At 42.5% G+C, this 19,662-nt stretch overlaps 1 protein-coding gene across 6 annotated transcripts in view; it reads right to left on the bottom strand.

Annotated features, from left to right (window-relative positions):
- PLPP1 (phospholipid phosphatase 1) overlaps positions 1 to 19,662 on the bottom strand; it is a 125,166-nt gene that overhangs the window by 20,601 nt on the left and 84,903 nt on the right. For all 6 annotated transcript variants that reach the window (XM_054032449.1, XM_054032448.1, XM_054032452.1 and 3 more), the window contains one exon: positions 19,454 to 19,511. In XM_054032449.1, coding sequence (XP_053888424.1) covers positions 19,454 to 19,511 — 58 coding nt within the window. The remainder of the gene's footprint in view (positions 1 to 19,453; positions 19,512 to 19,662) is intronic.

Genomic DNA, 19,662 nt, shown 5'->3' with positions numbered 1-19,662 from the left:
CAGGCTTTAAAAAAAAAACCAAAAAACCCACACTCAAGTGTTGATAGTCATCCAGTATCTTCCCACCATTGCCCCCGTATATCCAAAAGGACAGACATGTCCTCTCGCAAGTCACTGGGAGAAAAATCAGAGCACCTCAGCTTACTGCAGCACAAAGAACCATAGGATATGCCCCAGGAGTCCTAGTGACACACACGGGCAAGTACAGCTCCCATAAGGAGGCAATAACTTGAATATGGCTTTGCAGTGTGCCAGCACATACCTGGGGTAGGATAAGATGGGTGTTGATCATCCAGGGTAACTCTGTAGTGAAGATACACCCTTTTATAGCTCTTTGATCCTCAAACCACAGGCTGGTCCAGAGGATAAAGTTACAACAGATTCAGGCTGCTCTAATTTCTGCCAATTAGAACAGTCCCAAAAGAGTCATTGGGGCAGCTGGAGCACAGCAGAACTCTTACGACACTCCTATGTCAGGTCTGGGGAGAAAGTGAGAGATACCGCCCTACATTGGCTCTACACCACTTCAGGGGTTCCGTCTTCAAGGGGAGCCCCTCACAACTGATTATACTGGATTTTTAGAGCAGGCATATTAGGGACCAGAGGCTAGCCCATAATCTTTAAGAATCTGCATTAATTTTCAGAGCCAATCCTCTTAAAGATAACCAAACCATTATGGTTGAATTTGGAGTTCATAAAAACGAATGGTTCACTGCACCAGGTTTCACACTGGAAAGAGAAAGTGCTGGTTCAGTAGAACAGATATTGGTGGTAGAAAGAAGAGAACTGAGGCTCTCTTTTCCGCCCCTCCTCTCATACAGGAGCAAAGCCAGTTTTGCTGGAGAAGAATGCAGGCCCATCCTCCCTGCTGGCTAGAGAGAAACAGCCTGGGAAAATAGTTATTGTGGTCCTGCTCACATCATCAGATCACATGGTTCACATGGACTCTGCCTCTGCTCCAACTCCCTAAAGAGTCCACATCATGCTCTGCTGCTGGCAAAGAAGTTCCAGTATGAGATAATAGCTCAATTCAAGGACTAGTACCGCTGGCTAGAGCCAAACTTATGCACACAGCTCCACCAATGAAACTCAGGCACCTATTCTGGCACACAACCAATTAAGCAGAGTCAGCAGTAACTGCTTTAGCAATATGGATAAATGTCCACTAAAAAAACAAACAAAAAAAAAAAAAAAAAAAAAAAAAAGAGAGACCAAACTAATCTAACCCTAGAACTAGAATTGATGCCTGGAGTGCAGCGTGTTGTGCCAAGTAGTCTCACTGGCTGACAGATATGTGCAATAGAAACTCCAGTTTTTAACAGCAGTGTTCTCAAGTCTATTCCTTTATGGTTAGGAAATTGTATATTTATCAGATAAGAATATACACTCCAGTGCTGTTTAAATTCTGCCCAGTTTATGTTGGAGGATTATATGAACTATTTTATTGAGGGTTCTTCAAAGTCTTTGTTTCCACCAAGGAAACATTATCAAATAATGCACTTAATCATCCTTAATGCATTAACATTGGATACACGATAGTAAAATTTGTTTAACCAATTTTCTCCTTGATTAGACGTAACTGAAAATGGATTCCCTGAACAAGTAGTGGTCTGGAGCAATCTGCAGTAAAATGCATTCTTCTCATGGGTTTGTTCTCATGTTAGATATATTAGAAGCTATACGAGTTCAAGGAAAGTTTTGCTGTACTTAATGGGTTTTAAAACTCCAGCAATCCTGGACACAAAACTAGTTTAAGTCTGACTTCTACATAGAGTCCTACAAATCTGCGGATATCCGCAGACCATGTTTGCGGATCGAATGCAGATACAAATTTTGTATCCACGCAGGGCTCTACTTGTGTGATCTACTTTATAATAGGAAAGCGTTAGGAATCTATTTTGTTAGTGTATAAACCCCAAAGGGCTTTGGAGCAAGGTGCAGGCAGTCTTTACTCCAAGGAAACAGCAATTTCCGCCTGAGCTATAAAGATATACAAGTTATCATGGTGCTTGAGACACTCTGAAAAAGGTATTCCCTCTGGTATGTGCCTACATTTCAGTGACGTATCAGTTTGTTGCATGCCACGCTTGTGATTAGATGGCTGATGGCAGAGAACTGCTTGTCCATGATACTCAGAGAAGAAATGAGTCATCTGTATAGAACTTGATTTTTTTCTTGTGGAAAAATATTTTCAATAAATACAAATGCTAGAGAGCAAAAGGACAGCTGTGTATTCACAGGCATACAAGTCCAACTCACATGTCAAAGTAAATATTTCTTTTCCTGAGCAAGTAAAACTCAGCACAGCTGCCCAATTCTGTCCTACTAACCACAAGTTAAACTAAGGAAAACGGCCTCAAGCTCCCAAACACATGCTTTCAAACAAACCTATTCATTTTGAGCATGTTAGATGGCTAAGTAATAGCCTCCGGATATTTTTTTAAAGCCCTTCGTAGGCACAAAATTTATATTTTTCAATAAAAACTTTAGATCCCCCAGCTCTTCCCACTCCCCTTTCTGAGCTCATAAAATTCCCTGTTTCTCAGCTCTACATCAATGCCTTTATCTTGCCTGACAACATGAGAGACTGGATTCCTTTTGGGACTCAGTAATACTCTTTAATTGTCCATAGGGAATGCTTATACATTGTTCTCTTACTCCAGTTTCTTGGAAACTCTTGCAATCCCTCTGCAGGCTCCTGCAGTTTGAGGGCAATGTGACAAGCTGTACTATCATTAGGCCCCCCCAATCAAAACATTTTTTTCCTCTATGATCTTCAGGAAGTCAGAGGCTTTCTTACATTAAAGTAATAAGCACCACAATGGGAAAAATAGCAAACTACTTAGCAGATGCAGTTTAGGAAAGTAAACATTCTCTCCCACTGAATATAATACATAAAGCAAACAGAAAAACTGAGTTGCAGCATATATTTCTGTGTACATTGTCCTCACTATACCATATGATAATTCAACATGCAAGTTTAGAACAACAGAATCATAGAAATGTAGGGCTGGAAGGGACCTTGAGAGGATATCAAGTCCAGTCCCCAGTGCTGAGGCAGGACCAAGTAAACCTAGACCATCCCTGATAGAAGTTTATCCAACCTGTTCTTAAAAACCTCCAATGACTGATTCCACAACCTCCCTTGGAGCCTGTTCCAGAGCTTAAACTATTCTTAGTTAGAAAGTTTTTCCTAATATTTAACCTAAATGTCCCTTGCTGCAGATTAAGTCCATTACTTGTTGTTGTTCTCCATGTCCACTGAAGGGTACAATTGATTAACATCCTCTTTATATCAGGTCCCCACCTTCAGTCGTCTTTTCTCAAGACTGAACATGCCCAGTTTTTTTAGCCTTTCCTTCATTGGTCAGGTTTTCTAAACTTATCATTTTTGTGCTCTTCTGGATTCTCTCCAGTTTGTCCACATCTTTCCTAGAGTGTAGCCCTCAGAACTGGACACCATACTCCAGGTAAGGCCTCACAAGTGCCAATTAGAGGGGACAATTACATACAACACCCCTATTAATACATCCCAGAATGGTATTAGCCCTTTTTTGCAATTGCATCACTTTGCTGACTCATTCAATTTCTGATCCACTGTAACTTTAAGATCCTTTTCAGCAGTATTACCACCTCACCAGTGATTCTCTATTTTGTAACCATGGATTTGATTTTTCCTTCTAGGTGTAGTACTTTGCACTTATCTTTACTGAATTTTATCATGCTGATTTCAAAACTATTCTCCAGTTTTTCAGTCATTTTGAATTCTAATGCTGTCCTCCAAAGTGCTTGCAACTCCTCCCCATCTGCAAATTTTATAAGCACACTCTCCACACCATTATCCAAATCATTAAATTAAAATATTGACTAATACAGGACCCAGGATTGACATCTGTGGGCCCCACTTGATATGACCTCACAATTTGACAGCAAACCATTGATGACTACTTTTGGGGTACGGTTTTTAAATCAGTTGTTCTCAGGGCCGGTGCAACCTATTAGGCGACCTAGGCGGTTGCCTAGGGCACTAACATTTGGGGGCGACATTTTCTTCGGTGGCAACCGCGGCGGCCAGATCTTCGGCCGCCCCAGTCGTCGTCGGTATTTAGGCAGAGGGAGCTGGGGCGGGGGGGACGCGGGGAGGACCGCCTGCAGCAAGTAAGGGGGGGGGGGTGGCACGCAGGGGAACTCCCTGCCCCAGCTCACCTCTGCTCCGCCTCCTCCCCTGAGCACGCTGCTCCGCTCGGCTTCTCTCCCTCCCAGGCTTGCGGTGCCAAACAGCTGATTGGTGCCGCAAGCCTGGGAGACAGGAGACGTGGAGCAGCAACGGCGTGCTCGGGGAGGAGGCAGAGCAGAAGTGAGCTAGGGTGGGGAGCTGCTGCACAGCTCCCCGGGCTGGGGGGGGGGGGGGCTCAGGGCGGAGAGGGGGAGGGGAGCTGCCACGGGGGGGGGGGGGGGGCAGAGAGCTGCTGCGGGGCTCGGGGATGGCACAAGGACGCGAAACATCCTTGCACCAGCCCTGGTTGTTCTCCCACGTTATAGTAACTGCATCTAGAGCACATTTCATTGCTTATGAGAATGTCATGTGAACTATGTCAAAAAGCCTTACTAAAAATCAAGATATGTCACGTCTATTGCTTCTCCCCATCCAGTAGGCCAGTAACCTGTGCTACTGGCCAGTAACACTACCATCCGACTGGTTAGTAACCAGAGGTTGGTTACTTGTAACTTGCGGTTCCTTGAGCTGTGTGGTCCCAATCTGTATTCCGCATATGGGCATTTGCATCATGCGCCTGAGTCGGGATTTAAAAATAATAATAAAAAAAAAATCAGTGTCCATTGACCTGCACATGCACCATAGCTCTCCTTATGGTCCGGATCAAGGGCATAAAAGGTGGTGCAGGCAGACATCTCTCCATTTTCACCACAGCCCAAACAATCGCCAGCAGAGAGGACAGAAGATGGATTGTGGAATACAGATAGGGACCTCACACCTTGAAGAGCTTCCAGTTACAGGTAAGTAACTTCCTCCTGCCCCACCCCCCAAGTGATGGTCCCTATGTTTATTTCATATCTGGGAGATTAACAACCAGCATTAATTCAGACACAGGCTGGATGTGAGGATGCAGAAGAAGTGATAGCTGACCAAAGTACTGATGTCCCCAGAGCTGTATCCTCAGTTGATGACCGAGTCACATAGCTATCATGGCTAATCTCTCATACACATTTGTCTGTAGTTAGGCCCCTCTAGTTTTTGGCAAATTGGGTAAGACAGCCTCCCAATATCAGAGGAAGGGAATCAAGAGGCATCAATAAAAGGGACGTGGGTCTCCTGGGGATTATAGTACAATGTGGCGGCGGATGAGGTAGAGGTTAATTTCCTGGGTCTATAACCCTCCATCTCTAGCATGGTGGGTTCTGAGGACATTGACAATAAAAAAAGCTGAGAAGGCAGCCTTGCCGTATATTCCTGTCTATGGTGTTTTCTCTTGGGGGCAGAGGTATAAATGCCAAATGAGCAAAGCGTTGCCCGAGTCTTTGAGAGCCTTAGTCTTCTCAAGTAGGTTGACTGTATTGAAGGGCTGATCTTGGAGGGTACTTTGCACCTCTCTAGGAAAACCTGAGTATTGCAACAAAAGTTTCCATCATAACAATGGTCATAGCTATCCCCCTAGACACAGTGACTACCACATCCTCTACAGTCTGCAGGGAGGTTTTGGCTACCACTTTGCCCTCATCTGCTAAAGCCTGGAAGCAGGCTCTATTCTCAAGGAGCTTGTCCTTAAATTCAATAAACTTCGCATAATTGATAAAATCACATTTGGCCAAGACGACCTGATAGTTCAAGATCTTGAACTGGAGGAAGGTGGAAAGAGAAGACCTCTCTTTTTAGAAAGTCGAGTTGCTTATGTTCCTTATCAGAAGGAGTAGCCTTTGGGTGTTGTCTGGACCATTCTGTAGCTGCCTGCACCAAAGAGTTAGGCAACAAAATCTCTCCCCTCTTAGACAGGGAAAAGTAACCCCTCTCTGTCCTCTTATGGGTGGAAGCCAAGAAGCAGGTGTTCACCAAGCCATGTTTGTGTGGTCTACGATGGCTTTGATGACAGGCAGGGCGACTCAACTGGGAGCAGAAGGTTGAAGAATGTCTAGTAAACTGTGCTGAGGGCTCCTAGACTTGAAGCTAGATCTGTAGCTGTGCTGCCACCCTGTACATGAGCTCCTGATATTCCTTAAAGTCAGCTGGTTGAGAACGAGGAGATGGAGTAACCACCTCGTCTGGTGCGGAACATAATCTTGCTCTTGGATTCATCGGATTGGTTTACCTACCTTCTCTGAATACTCTAGCAGGGTCAGTTGTGGATGGTCAGGTGATAGCAAATGGGACTCTAGACACTCAGGACTGGTTCAGGAGTAGTCCCCAATATTGTCTGTACAATGGATCAACCAACAGAGAAGAACCCCATGGCATAGGGTATCACCTGTCTCTTGGCTAATCGTGGCTAATTGGAGATCAGAACCCTAATCTTCTAGGACTCCTGTCCTGTGCCACCTCCACCTGATGCCACAGAGACTCCTGTCAGAAAGCCAGATCCCATACTTGTGGGGGAACTGACTGTTGTGCCTCAAGGTTGGCACATGGGATAGCTGAACAACTCTGTATCCTCAGGATAGTCTCCTCCTCTAGTGTAACAATGGCCTGGAACAGAGACAATCCTGATAGTGGGGGTGAATGCAGATAGGGAAGAGCAAAGGTGTCCTCCAGGGAGATGTAGATCTCCGAGCCCCCTGGGGTATGAAGGAAATTCCATTAACAGAGCTAGAGCTTCCCTGGTCACTGTGGCGGTCAGCTCCCTCCAGGGCTGTCTCACTACTGGTACCGCATCAGTGCTAGACATGGATGGGAACACCAGGAGCTGTTTATCCTGAGTCTTCACTATTCTGACTGATGTTCGAACAATCAGATCCACACCACTAAGCACCTCTTTCTCCTGAGAAGATTTACTCAGGCCTAAGTCCTTAGTACCCATGTATGCTAGTTCTCCTGACTGACTGGGTCGGATCCTCTCTCTTCCGGACAGGTTTAGACAAAAGATGGATTGTCTTTATGTCTGAGTGTACCCCTTACTCATGTGATGCCTTCTCCTTAGACTTAGGAGCGAGCCTTCATTTCCAAGCTATTGCTCGGAGTGGTGATGCCTGGCTCTGCCTGACCCTCATTGCCTTCTCCATCACATGTTCCCCCTCAGAACTCATGAGGGTTGGGAAGAGACAAGCAGATGATGCTCTTGGCAGAAATGTGAGCCTCACCCAGGCAGTGTTGCTCTTTTTCTGCGAGTGACCAACATCAAGGGCAGAATCAAGTTTTTTTAACCCTGGGAATAAGCCCAGATTTCCTGGGGGTGGGGAAGAGTCCCCATGAGGAAAAGGAAATGGGGAACCACTATACTATGCTAGAGTAGACTATAAAGATTTCTAAAAACTATCTACAATATCTTACAGCAATGATGAGTAAAGGAGGAGCTGAGGACACAAAAGAGTCTGACTCGGACAGACAATGCAACAATAAGAAGGAACTGGAGAGGCGGTGGCCTGCACCACCTTTTTTTGCCCTTTGTTTGGAGCGTGAGGAGTGCTATGGCGCATGTGCGTCCCAAAGGACACGCCTCGTAAGAAGATGCTAGACTCAGGCGCACAGTGCTCATGCATATCCCACGTGTGGAATACACATAGGGACAATTACTCAAAGGACTTTGTTCTGGCCTACTGGACTGTAACCCTTGTTCAGCTGCAAAATTTCTAAGGAGTTCTAAAATTTTCTACTCTGAAATCCTCTTGAGTCTGAAAAGGCTACATAATGCATTAGCCTGGGACTTCAAATATACCATGGTTTCCAGGGAGACTTGTGGCATTTCTAAGGTCTCCAGGAGTCAAAAGGAGTGTTATTCTTTGAAGCACTGTCTACAAAAAGCTACAAAATACTTGCAATGCCAACATGGAGTTACCTCTGTCAGTACATTGAGCAGATATTCAAAACCTGATCAGTCATGCACTCTAGGCTCTGCTGGACTCCTTAGGGTTTGGTTCCCCTCAGTGGGACTTAGACACCCTGTTAGGCTTTTGTGTTTGGCTCCTCCTTGCTGGTGATGGGGGGAGGGAGAAAGTACAGATACTCTCCCAAGCCCAGCCACTTCTTGTACCAAAATGAGCATTTAGAGAAGATCTTAGCTTCATATAACATTGCAGTGTTGCCAACTCTTGCAATGTTATTGTCAGAATTGCCATATTTGGTGTTTAGAGCCCCGACTACTGGAGTCATGTGAATATATGAGAATCTCAGTTTTTGATTTAAAAATAATAGATGTTTCTAGCTCTCATGGTTGTGGGGAAAAAGTTTGAAAATGTCAAGCACACGTGCACTCTAAAGGCTCAGAGTGCAGAAGATTAAAATATTGGTTTAAATTCATGATTTTTAAGCAAATTGATGATTTTGGGGATCTGACATACATTTCTGAGGAGGAGTCTACACAAGAGGGCTATGGCAGCAGAGCCCCCTAGCATAAACAGAGCCTACAGCAACAGAAGAAGATGTGTTTCAGAGTAACAGCCGTGTTAGTCTGTATCCGCAAAAAGAAGAACAGGAGTACTTGTGGCACCTTAGAGACTAACAAATTTATTAGAGCATAAGCTTTCGTGGACTACAGCCCACTTCATCGGATGCATATAGAATGGAACATATATTGAGGAGATATATATACACACATACAGAGAGCATAAACAGGTGGGAGTTGTCTTACCAACTCTGAGAGGCCAATTAATTAAGAGAAAAAAAACTTTTGAAGTGATAATCAAGCTAGCCAAGTACAGACAGTTTGATAAGAAGTGTGAGCATACTTACAAGGGGAGATAGATTCAATGTTTGTAATGGCTCAGCCGGTTTGAATAAGGACTGGGAATGGCTGAGCCATTACAAACATTGAATCTATCTCCCCTTGTAAGTATGCTCACACTTCTTATCAAACTGTCTGTACTTGGCTAGCTTGATTATCACTTCAAAAGTTTTTTTTCTCTTAATTAATTGGCCTCTCAGAGTTGGTAAGACAACTCCCACCTGTTTATGCTCTCTGTATGTGTGTATATATATCTCCTCAATATATGTTCCATTCTATATGCATCCGATGAAGTGGGCTGTAGTCCACGAAAGCTTATGCTCTAATAAATTTGTTAGTCTCTAAGGTGCCAGAAGAAGATGTGCCAGCATAGGAACACCATCTCCCAAACAACATTAGCTACAAATAGACAAAAACCCTCTTCCATTGACATAGGTGCATCTACACTGGGTTTGTGTGTCAGCATAGCTATGTCAGTCAAGAAGTGGTTTTTTCGTACCCCTGACCAACACAGGTATGCTGATACAACACGTGTAAACCAAACCTATATGCTGGGTGTTGATAATACTGCAATTGATACTGCCTCTTCTTTCTTCTATGTTTTGAGAAGTAGAAAAATAAGTATCATTGGCATCTTAATAATTGCCCCACTTAAATAAGTGATGTTTCACATTTCAGAGTTTGTTTCCATACTTTCTGCAAACACCACTGCTTCAGCTACACTCCAGGTTTGTCTACATTGGAAGGCAGTGGGGGTTAATCCACAGCTTTTTACTACACGGTAGCATGCAATAAGCAAGCCGCAGTAAGTGTGCACATGGGATGGTATCCAGTCTGTCAATGCACATCACTGTGTACAGATAGCAGCAGTTTACTGCAAACGGAGGGCATGGTATTCCTGGAGAGTATCCAATACTCCTTTGCTGCTGAGTTGTGGGCATGTTGGGATTTTTCCTCACTGTGAATTGTGGGATGCATAGCAGAAGCCAGTGTTAATTTAAAAAAAATTAAAACATCCCATGATTCATCTGTCTCCATCCCATACTTCCTTTATGGGTGGGCCAGCACCATATTTGAATTGCTATTATACAGCATGGACCAACAATGCTCTACGCCGCTTTTCTGCTAACCTCGAATATGCAGAGGCTTCTTGGGCTGTATATAAGCACTCAAAGCCTAATGAATTAGTCTTGGAACTTCACCTGCTTCACCGTGGAGCAGAGGACATGGCTGGAGCAGCTCCTTCAGCAGCAGGAGGGTATTCGGCCACAGTGGAACTGGGACGCAGATGAGGAAGACACCAAGTAACTGATCAATAATTGCCAGGTGGATGTGGAAGGGTCCAGGATGCTAGGATCTTCCAAAATTCAGCTCTATTTAAATTAATGGAGATAGGGCTGTTTGTCCCTGGGAACACTATGCACATCAACACCATTGACATCCTGGCTTACTTGCTGTTTCTCTGGTTAATGAAGCCATTCACAGGCTGCTTGAATAGAGGGAAGGAAATTTCACTACTGCAGAATGACAGTGGAATGTACATTTGGCCATTTGAGAGGCAGATGGTGCTGTTTGTGGAATAGGCTGAAAGCAGCAGGAAAAAAGACATCCCAAAGAGTATAGCAGCATGATGTATTTGGCACAGTATTTGTTGCAGAAAGCTTAGAGATGGACGGAAGGCTGAAGTGCAGAGACTTTCGCAGTAGTTTGAACAGCCAGCAAGGCGTCCAATATAAAATGCAAAATAGCCAAGGCAATATTGCCAGGGATGCCTAATGCTCTTCTTTTGAGTCTCATTCTGAATTTGTGCAACTGTACATCCAGCTGTTACCAGAGGGAGGAAGGAGCAGTTCAGTGCCATTTGTGGGCAGTGAAAGTGCAACGTTGCAGCAATTCCTATTGTACCTTCTGTGTTGACATGAAGGAGAACAGAAAAAGTTTGTCTACATGTGTTTGTAAGACATTATGAATCATGCAAACTTAATTATTTTCTGCGTAAAGTGAATTGTCAACACCTGATGAATATTTTAAAGATTGTTCAATAATCGATTGTGTAACAAATGAACCTTCAGCTGAACCGAAAATGCAAGTGACTTAATTATGAAATTATAAACGTATTAACTACAAAGAACTCTCATTATACCCACAGTGAAACAAAACAGTAAAGTGCAACAGTTCACGGCACAACTCAAGGAGATGGGGAACTTAAAGTCACAGGCAAGTCTGCATCTGGGCTTTCCCTCTTCTGGTTCATGGAACTTCTGGCGTTAAGTGCTGACTCAGGAGGGTGATAGAGGACTCAAATGAGCTGGGGTCCCAAGTGTCTTTGTACTCAGTGCTCTGATCTGGAGTCTAGGAGAGGAATAGCTTCTGGGAATAGTGCTACATCAGTACAGCAGGGAATTGTTATTGTTCCCAGGAGCCTCTTTTATCCAGAGGCTGTATAACTTAGCTGAGTGCTGGTATGCAGTACTGATGCCTTCATAGTAACACGAGCTGCAACAGGACATTTTTGCTTTGTATTGCCTCCAGGATTTGCCTCTGCATCTCCCCTGTCTTTTTCCATCCTGTCTTTGGCCACGCTGTCATTTACCACTGCAACTATCTTCCTGAAAAGCTTTTTCAGATTCCCGCTCAATCCTCAGATACTGCCGCCACCTTACCACAATTTTGAGGGGTTGTTTTTTTTTTTTTTTTTTTTGGAGGGGGCGGGGGAAGAGGGAGGCGGGGAGAAAAACTAACAAGGTCCATAGAAAACTCATGACAAAAATGTTTGTTTTCTCCCCCTCAGGTATGCCAGCTGTTCTGCCATTGATAAGGGCACCATCTGAGGGTCTGGCCAGTTCCATAGCTATGGGTATATAAAATAAAAACAAAACAAAGTGACAAGCAGTTATAATTGATATTCTAGGGAAGCTGTGATGAGAATGGCCTGACTCAAAAAGGCAAAAGGGGCAGACCAACGAGATACACTGTGAAGTTGATCAAGATGGTCCCTCCCAGAAGCATGTCGGGAGTGTAAGGGAGTTGCTATGCCAGTGGAGAAGGTAATGCAGCTACTCTTCGTAATCTCCGAACAAAAACTGAGCCATTTCTCAACCTTAGATTTTGCTAAGCAATGCTTAGTGCTCCAGTCTGAGTCAGCATCAGCCACGTATGATTTACGAACATCTAGAGCTTCCTACTACAGAACTGGTCACAGACCAAACTGCTTTATATTTTAAGCAATTCATGAACAGAGGCAGAAAAGATTATTTACATTACTTCCCTCAAGCTCATGACAGTTTAAACTGTCAAAATTAAACTTCTCTAACACAGACAATATCAGCTACAAACTTGGTATTGCAAGTCTGCTGTAAGTAACTGACAAATTGTGGCAACTGTCTGTGGGATGGGGCAAACAATGCACCTAGAAAGAAATGTCTCTCTTAAAATGAGGGGAAGGTAAAAGGTTTGGCTTGAAAGATTAAGCTGCTTGGTGAAATAGCAGGGAAGAAGCGAAGTGGTTTTATCACCTTTCCCCACACCTACCAAATGCTTATTTACTTCTGAAACACATATCCTGTCAAGGTAGCAGATATTCAACATTTATTACGTGCTTTGTGCAGTTTGTGCTAGGTTACCTTCCCCAACACAGTAATACACAGCAGATTCCTCTGTTCCTTCAGAGGAGCAGGAGATTTTAAGGGTCTGGTTATGATTAACACTGAGTAATGCCACATGTTAGAGCCTGTGTGCTGCTTGTGACTCAAACTGCATTTGGAATAAGTATGCGCATAGTAAAACAAAGCCAGGTTTGAAAGTTAAACAGGTTAGCACATGAAGGGCGATTGGGTCAGGGCCAGTGGCCTATCGGCTGCACTCTGCATCGCCACATGGGAAAGGTTAGAAAGTTCTTTTGCTTTTACCATTGCCCTGACTATCTACCTGATATGAGTATCTGCTTCTTTTAAAGAAGAAATGCAAGGCAAGATCTGATGCACAGCAAGTACAGACTGCAGTGCTGAATGTCTTTGCTGACTGAGCATTCAGCACAGAGGTTGTAAGTAACCTTTATAAAAATCCCTCTGAAATACTCTCAGAACTTTCTGGACCACTAAACTTATCCCAGAACATAAGAAAGGAAGCAGAGCTTCCTCAAAACCTCCTAAATCTGTACTGGGCCACCATTACAATTGACCACACGTAACAGGAGCAAAGCAGCCAAGTGAAACATGCAGCAGGTACTGGGACAGAAGTGTAGTGGTGCCATTTCCCTACTAATCAGATTCTAGTTAAATAGACAAAAACTGATTTGGCTAACAAAGTTATCAGAATTTTGGCTACATGCCTATTATTTACGAAATTTCACTGAAGGCCTGTCAGCTAGGATAGGAGGAGACCAATAAAAAGTCCATTTCAGTCAGACTCCTCTAGAAGTCATGTTTATGTACCACCACAATGTTCTTCCCTGTGTTGTCTATGCTCCTATAAATACACGCTGGAGGTTAGGAACAAAGATGGAAACCTTAAATGCCTCAGCCACAGTTTGTTAATCTGTGATGCAGGAGCAGTCTGGAACTTCTCTGTTTCTCAGTTGGCATGTATAATTATCCATGGCCATGCTAAGATTTGTAACAGTGCTCCATGACAAGCAGTGTGTCCTCCCTTCGTACTGTAACACAGGTGTTAGAGGGGGCAGAAAGAGAATGGGTTTGCCCAAAGAGTTTCAATCCAGAGCTGTACATTAAGCTATCTTGAAAGTTATAAAGTGACACACACACACACACACACACACACACACACACACCGGGAAGAGCTATGGTTGTGCACTCAACTTAACTCCATCCTCCTGAAAGTGAATTATGAGTTAGTGTTCTCTTTCATGGCCATGTTCTTTCTCAAATTAAATATCATACAGCTTCTACATGAGTTGATGCATATGTACAAGATGTTACAACATGTTTCTTGCCCCTATGCTAGGCTATATGTAAAGAAGAACTACACGGCACCCTTGCTGACTAATGTTTAAATATCCCAACAGGTATTTCTGCAGTAAGTGTTACTGTTAATATAATTATATCAAATCCTAAAACTAAATAGAAAATTTTAAAATCAAACTCTTCCAAAATGTACGCAAGTCAGTAAAACTATATTCTACTATATTGCTAAACTACTAGCAACATCTTGATGTTTATTTAAAACTAGTATAAGATAACTATTAAACTGACTGCTATTACTAAACAATTATATTAAAACTAATTTTAAAGGTTACACGTTAATTCAGATCAATTTTCATATAAAGAAATATAGATGTATACCTTTCCAGCTCTTAATTATTTACAGCTTGCTAATATATTCACACAGGTATTTAATTAGTCACTTTATACTAAAAATGAATGAAACATACCATCCAAGTGTGTCTTAAACGATCCTACAGGTTACGACATACGCTTCCATTTTTAAAACAGTGTAATACTCTATTACAAAATTTCAGTAGTAGTATGAAACAATTTCTCTTATACCCTTTTAATACATGAAGCTACAAATTGGTACACATTTTAGTTATATACTTCTACAAAGAAATTAATCATGCAATAGTCAGCTATTTGACAACTACCATGTCTCCCACAATTAAATGTATAATTTCTTCAAAATGTTAGACATGGTGCATCTAAGAATGTACACTGTTTGTATATTTTATTGTACAGAATGTGGTCATAGTTCTCAAAATATTTCCCATACTATATAAAATATTTTTGTTGTTCCTCATCTGATGCTGTGGGAGCTCGTTTCATAATGTTCATGAATACATCATACAAATAAAGGACTGTTCATCCTACCTGGACAGATGAACAAACCCAAACCCCTTCAACCTCAGCCCACTACCTCACCAAAAGCTGGGAGCAAAGATGGTCTTTCCAGAAGCCCCAGAAGGTCAACAAACCTAGCATCTGATGGACCAAGTTGGGCAGGGTGAGTTCCAAAGCTGACCCAGTGAATTCTGCACTAGCTTCAGTTTCGGACCAGTCTCAAGGTGTGGCTCCAGTGGGGAGCTACATTACAGCAAGCTAATCTCAAAATGACAAAAGGTGTGGTTAACAAAAGCCAGGCTCACATCAAAGAGAAAAAAGGCTGAATTCCTCACCAAGCACAGATTGAGAAAATGCTCCTGGCCAGAGCCACTTTTCAGGCATCCAGCAGCAGCCCAGGATCTACCACCACATCCAACTGTAACTGGTGCGCACAGATATAAATTCCGCCAGTTTTTCCAGCATGAGCAGAATATCTCAGTAACCATCACAGCTGGAGACTTCCATTTTAAAAATAAAAGTCTGCTTACATAGAGAACAAGGCAGCAGCATGGAAGAGGGGCTGGAATGCCTTACTGCAGCATATCACATGAATCCACTTGTAATGTAGTTTTCTATGTAGTTTTGAACAACAAAATAAAAGGCAACATGTTCTTCTGGACCCCCCTACAAATCCCGATAAAGCAGCATGATCTTCTGAAGTACAGTTAAGGTTATTGGATGTGCAGAAAGACATTGGGGGGGTGGGGGGAAGTGTGGTGCTCTTTGGTGGGTCACATCCAAAGCCACAGTGGACCCTAAGTACATAGTCTCATACAGATTTGCAGTAATGCAATTCTTAGGACTCCATCCACTTTAAATGTTAAGTGTGACAGCAATGCATAAGAACAGAAGTTTTATACAGACACCTACGTCCATATCCATGTATACACACACTGTAGGAAACAATCCCACTATTGGCAGGCTGAGGGACCATATCACGTAACAGGCCTTTCCCTTCCCTCTAGTTTATGTGGTTGTACAACTGAGTGAGCATACCATATTAGAACTCAGTTAGGGATATGGTCTTGGTTAGGTCAGGCAATGAGGCACATCTAGCATAGCTTACAGGTAAATAGGCTGGGCATAGACATTTTCTGTTAACTTCTGTTCATAGTACAGAGTAGCTCAAATATTCAGTGAGAAGAAAAATCTACCGGTTCTGTTTCCAGAGTTCAGTAACCAATTACTTCATTCCATTACAGAAATGGTGATTTTGACCCAATGACTCAAAAAAATTCCTAAAGAAGTGATCGTATACTATTGAGACAGACAGACTCAGTCCTGGTGTGGAACAAACAAAATAAGGAACTTAACCTCTGTTGTTGTAAGCTGATATATGGAGGAAGCTGTCATTTTGTTGCTGTCAACTTGAACATTAAAAAAACAAAACAAAAAACACCACACACACCCTTTACCCCACTACTGGATTTACATGATGGTAAAAAGTAGCGTGCACATACAGATAGGTAGGGTACATAGGGGGGGCGGGGGGGAAGAGGCAAAAAATAAAAATGGAAAATAAATCTAAAAAGACAGTCTTCCCCCATAGAGCAATTCTGACCTAGAGGCTGGAACAGTGTCTGTGGAATGGGAGTTTTGGGGGCTTTATTAAACTTTAAAAGTGTCCAGAAAACCATGCTGTAGACACGTTTTTGAAAACTTGCTCTTCATGCCTCATTGAAAAGCGTGCTCACATTTTTTAGTATTTACAAAGATTAAAAAAAAAAAAAATGCATCTCAAGCCTCCATTTTGAATAGACTATCCAACTGCTGCAGAGGTTATTCTGGTGCCAAAAGAAAAGTAACAAGATGAAAATCTTGGGGCATGCAGCCTAAATGGAAAAGTGAATTTCAGAGAGTTGCAAAACTGTAATCCTGAACTTCAAATACTGTGTAGCAAATCAAGATTTTGCAAATGCACCAATTTACACCCAAGATTGAAACCTTCTATTGGGCAGGTAAACAAGACTCTAAAACAAGCTGTTTTAATCCCTTTTGCATTAGTACTTAATGACAAAAAATTAAGACACCTATCACTAAAAAGAGTCAATGCTTTGTAGCAGGGGAAAGGAGAGAAAAGGAAGCCAATCCATAGTAGTATAGATCCAACATTCAGCCATTTGGATTTTAATCAAGGGCTCCTCATTTGGATTAACTCCAAACCAACTGGATTAATTCCAAACTAGACTGGGAAAGGCACTCAGAGTTTTGCTGTAAAGAGCAATCATTCTGTGGTGGGAAGATTATTGGATAACCCTTAAAATTGATTGGATAATCCTTAAACAGTCTCTGTCACAAAGAATATTATAACAAAGATTTCTGGCCCACTCTGGCAACCGTGGTAGGATCTTCCCACCAACCAACATCTTTAAAGATGGCTATAGCTGCCATGGTTCTGGTCCCAGTGTGGAGAGGGCCACAGATGAGGTGTCTAGACACTTCCTAAACCCAAGAAAATCCTATTACATTAACAGTTTAGCAGTTCTGTTGCCATGAGGGTTTGATGCCAATGTATAAGATTACTGCTCTAAATATGCAAGTTGTGTGCCCTCAATTCTTGTGGGAGTGAACTTTGGAGCTCACCTCTCCCCACCATGTCCCATTGCTATAGTTAAAATCAGTACATGTGCTCAAGCTGCAACCCCCTCAGTATAGAAGCGAGGGGACTGCTGGCAGGGCACACAGAGTACGTGAGGGTCTCTCAGCTTTGGAACTCATTCAGAAACAGTCCACATTTCCAGGCCTTCAGGGTCATCTTTTCCTGGAGGCTTTAGGAGAGAAGCACATTGTACATGCAGGGGTAGAGATGGGGGTTCACACTGTAGAGAGGGTGTGGTCATTTCACCCTCTTTCTTCTTTGCTAAAAGGTCTGATTGATTTGGTCTACTGTTGTATATGGTGGAGATTGCTGCTGAGATTGTGTGTTTAGATGTGTTCTTAGGTACTTATCAAAGGAGCCTGGGGCTTGGGCTAGCCACCCTGTCAGTTACAGAATTTGTGACATGGCCTCTTTGGCCCCATATACTGCAAGATATGAAGCAGTTCATTGGGCAGCTTTATTTGTTCACTGGATTGGATAGAAAAAACTACCCTATCCTGCAGAGTTTTTCTACTAAATAATTTTCAAATTTGCTGATGCCTTGTTTGATGGCTCAAGAAATTTATCCACTTACACAGATCATCTGCCTGTAGTGAACAGAAACAAAAGACTTATACTCCATTAAGAGTAACACTACCATAGTTCTAAATCAGCAACTACAAAGATGAAGAGGTTTATCTAACCTAATCTCTTACTTAGAAAGAGAGTTATAAAATTTGACTGTAAGCAAGTAAAAAAAGCATTTAACTCGTTTTCCCCTTTTTTCAGTATAAATCAAGGGTAGGGGGTGCCCAAAATAAAGCTCAAAGAGAATCCATGGCAGCTTGCAACCTTCCTATAACTACAGGGTAAGAGGGCAAAGCTGTCAAACGGCAGGTTTTTATATTGGGGAATTCAAGAGAAAACAATCCTTTATTCCTCTGTGAAGGAAGATGCAAGCTCAAGCCCATTTTCATAAAATTATAGAATATCAGGGTTGGAAGGGACCTCAGGAGGTCATCTAGCCCAACCCCCTGCTCAAAGCAGGTCCAATTCCCAACTAAATCATCCCAGCCAGGGCTTTGTCAAGCCTGACTTGAAAAACCTCTAAAGAAGGAGATTCCACCACCTCCCTAGGTAACCCATTCCAGTGCTTCACCACGCTCCTAGTGAAAAAGTTTTTCTAATATCCAACCTAAACCTCCCCAACTGCAACTTGAGACCATTACTCCTTGTTCTGTCATCAGGTACCACTGAGAACAGTCTAGATCCATCCTCTTTGGAACCCCCTTTCAAGCAGTTGAAAGCAGCTATCAAATCCCCCCTCATTCTTCTCTTCTCTTTTGTGGCTGTGTGCATTCACTTTTTATTTTAAAATATATGAATAAGTGATCTAAGTGCTGCCCTAGTAAGCAGCCAATCAGGCCTGCGATGCCGTGAAGTTGACTAGCATGCAGCCCTACCCTGTGAGTGGAGATACATGGCATTCGCTGAGTCACGGTCTTCAGTCTGATTGGGTTTATTTTACATAGCCAGATTTTAGAATATTTTTGTAAACAATTTGTGTATGCACATAATGCTTTTCTCACCACTGAGCTTTTCTGCAGATGGGTAGTTTTAAGAACAATTTACATTTAGGTGTGTTTCTCTTACACTATATTTACAGACCTGCCAATGCTCAGTTAAGGTTAATTTAGTTTCCTTAAAGGCTTTGCATGCATTATGAAAGCAGACATTTCCTATCCCATATGAGGCATATCCTATGGAAAGAGGTTTTCTGTTTTTAATGCTCTGCAATACTTTAACCACCAACTTAAGTAACTACGTATTTTCCAAACCCACTGTCATCTGGTTCAATAGAGAGAAAGGACATGAAAAGCCAGCTACCTTGTGAAATGCCTTTTATCCCTACTAAAGCTTGAATACCTGCTCTCTATAATATTTTGCTACCTCCCTCCCCGCCCCAAACACATGCTGGCCCTCACCCACCGAGCAAAAATCAATTCAGAGCAACACTACCCCCCCCCCCCCCGAGCATTATGATTTAATGCATCTCTCACATAAGACAGGTCAAAGGAAAATACTGATGCAGCAAGTGTTTCAACTTCATGCTTTGCAACATAAACCAGTTTAGATGAGCAGAATATACTTACTGCTAGGAATAGCATGCAGTACATGGAGAATGAAGAATGCCCAGAGTAAAATGACAGTCTGGAAGAGAAAAAAAAAATAGACATATTAATCACTTTTCACTTACAAAATAACAACGTGTTGCAGGATAATTTACAGTCTCTCTAGAAAGTGAGCAGGTAAAATGCAGATGTCCTCACATTTTTTTTATTCAAAGACACTATCTTTGCAA

Source organism: Malaclemys terrapin, chromosome 6, assembly GCF_027887155.1.
Source record: "Malaclemys terrapin pileata isolate rMalTer1 chromosome 6, rMalTer1.hap1, whole genome shotgun sequence".
NCBI lineage: Eukaryota > Metazoa > Chordata > Testudines > Emydidae > Malaclemys > Malaclemys terrapin.
This window is presented reverse-complemented; position numbering and strand designations above follow the sequence as displayed.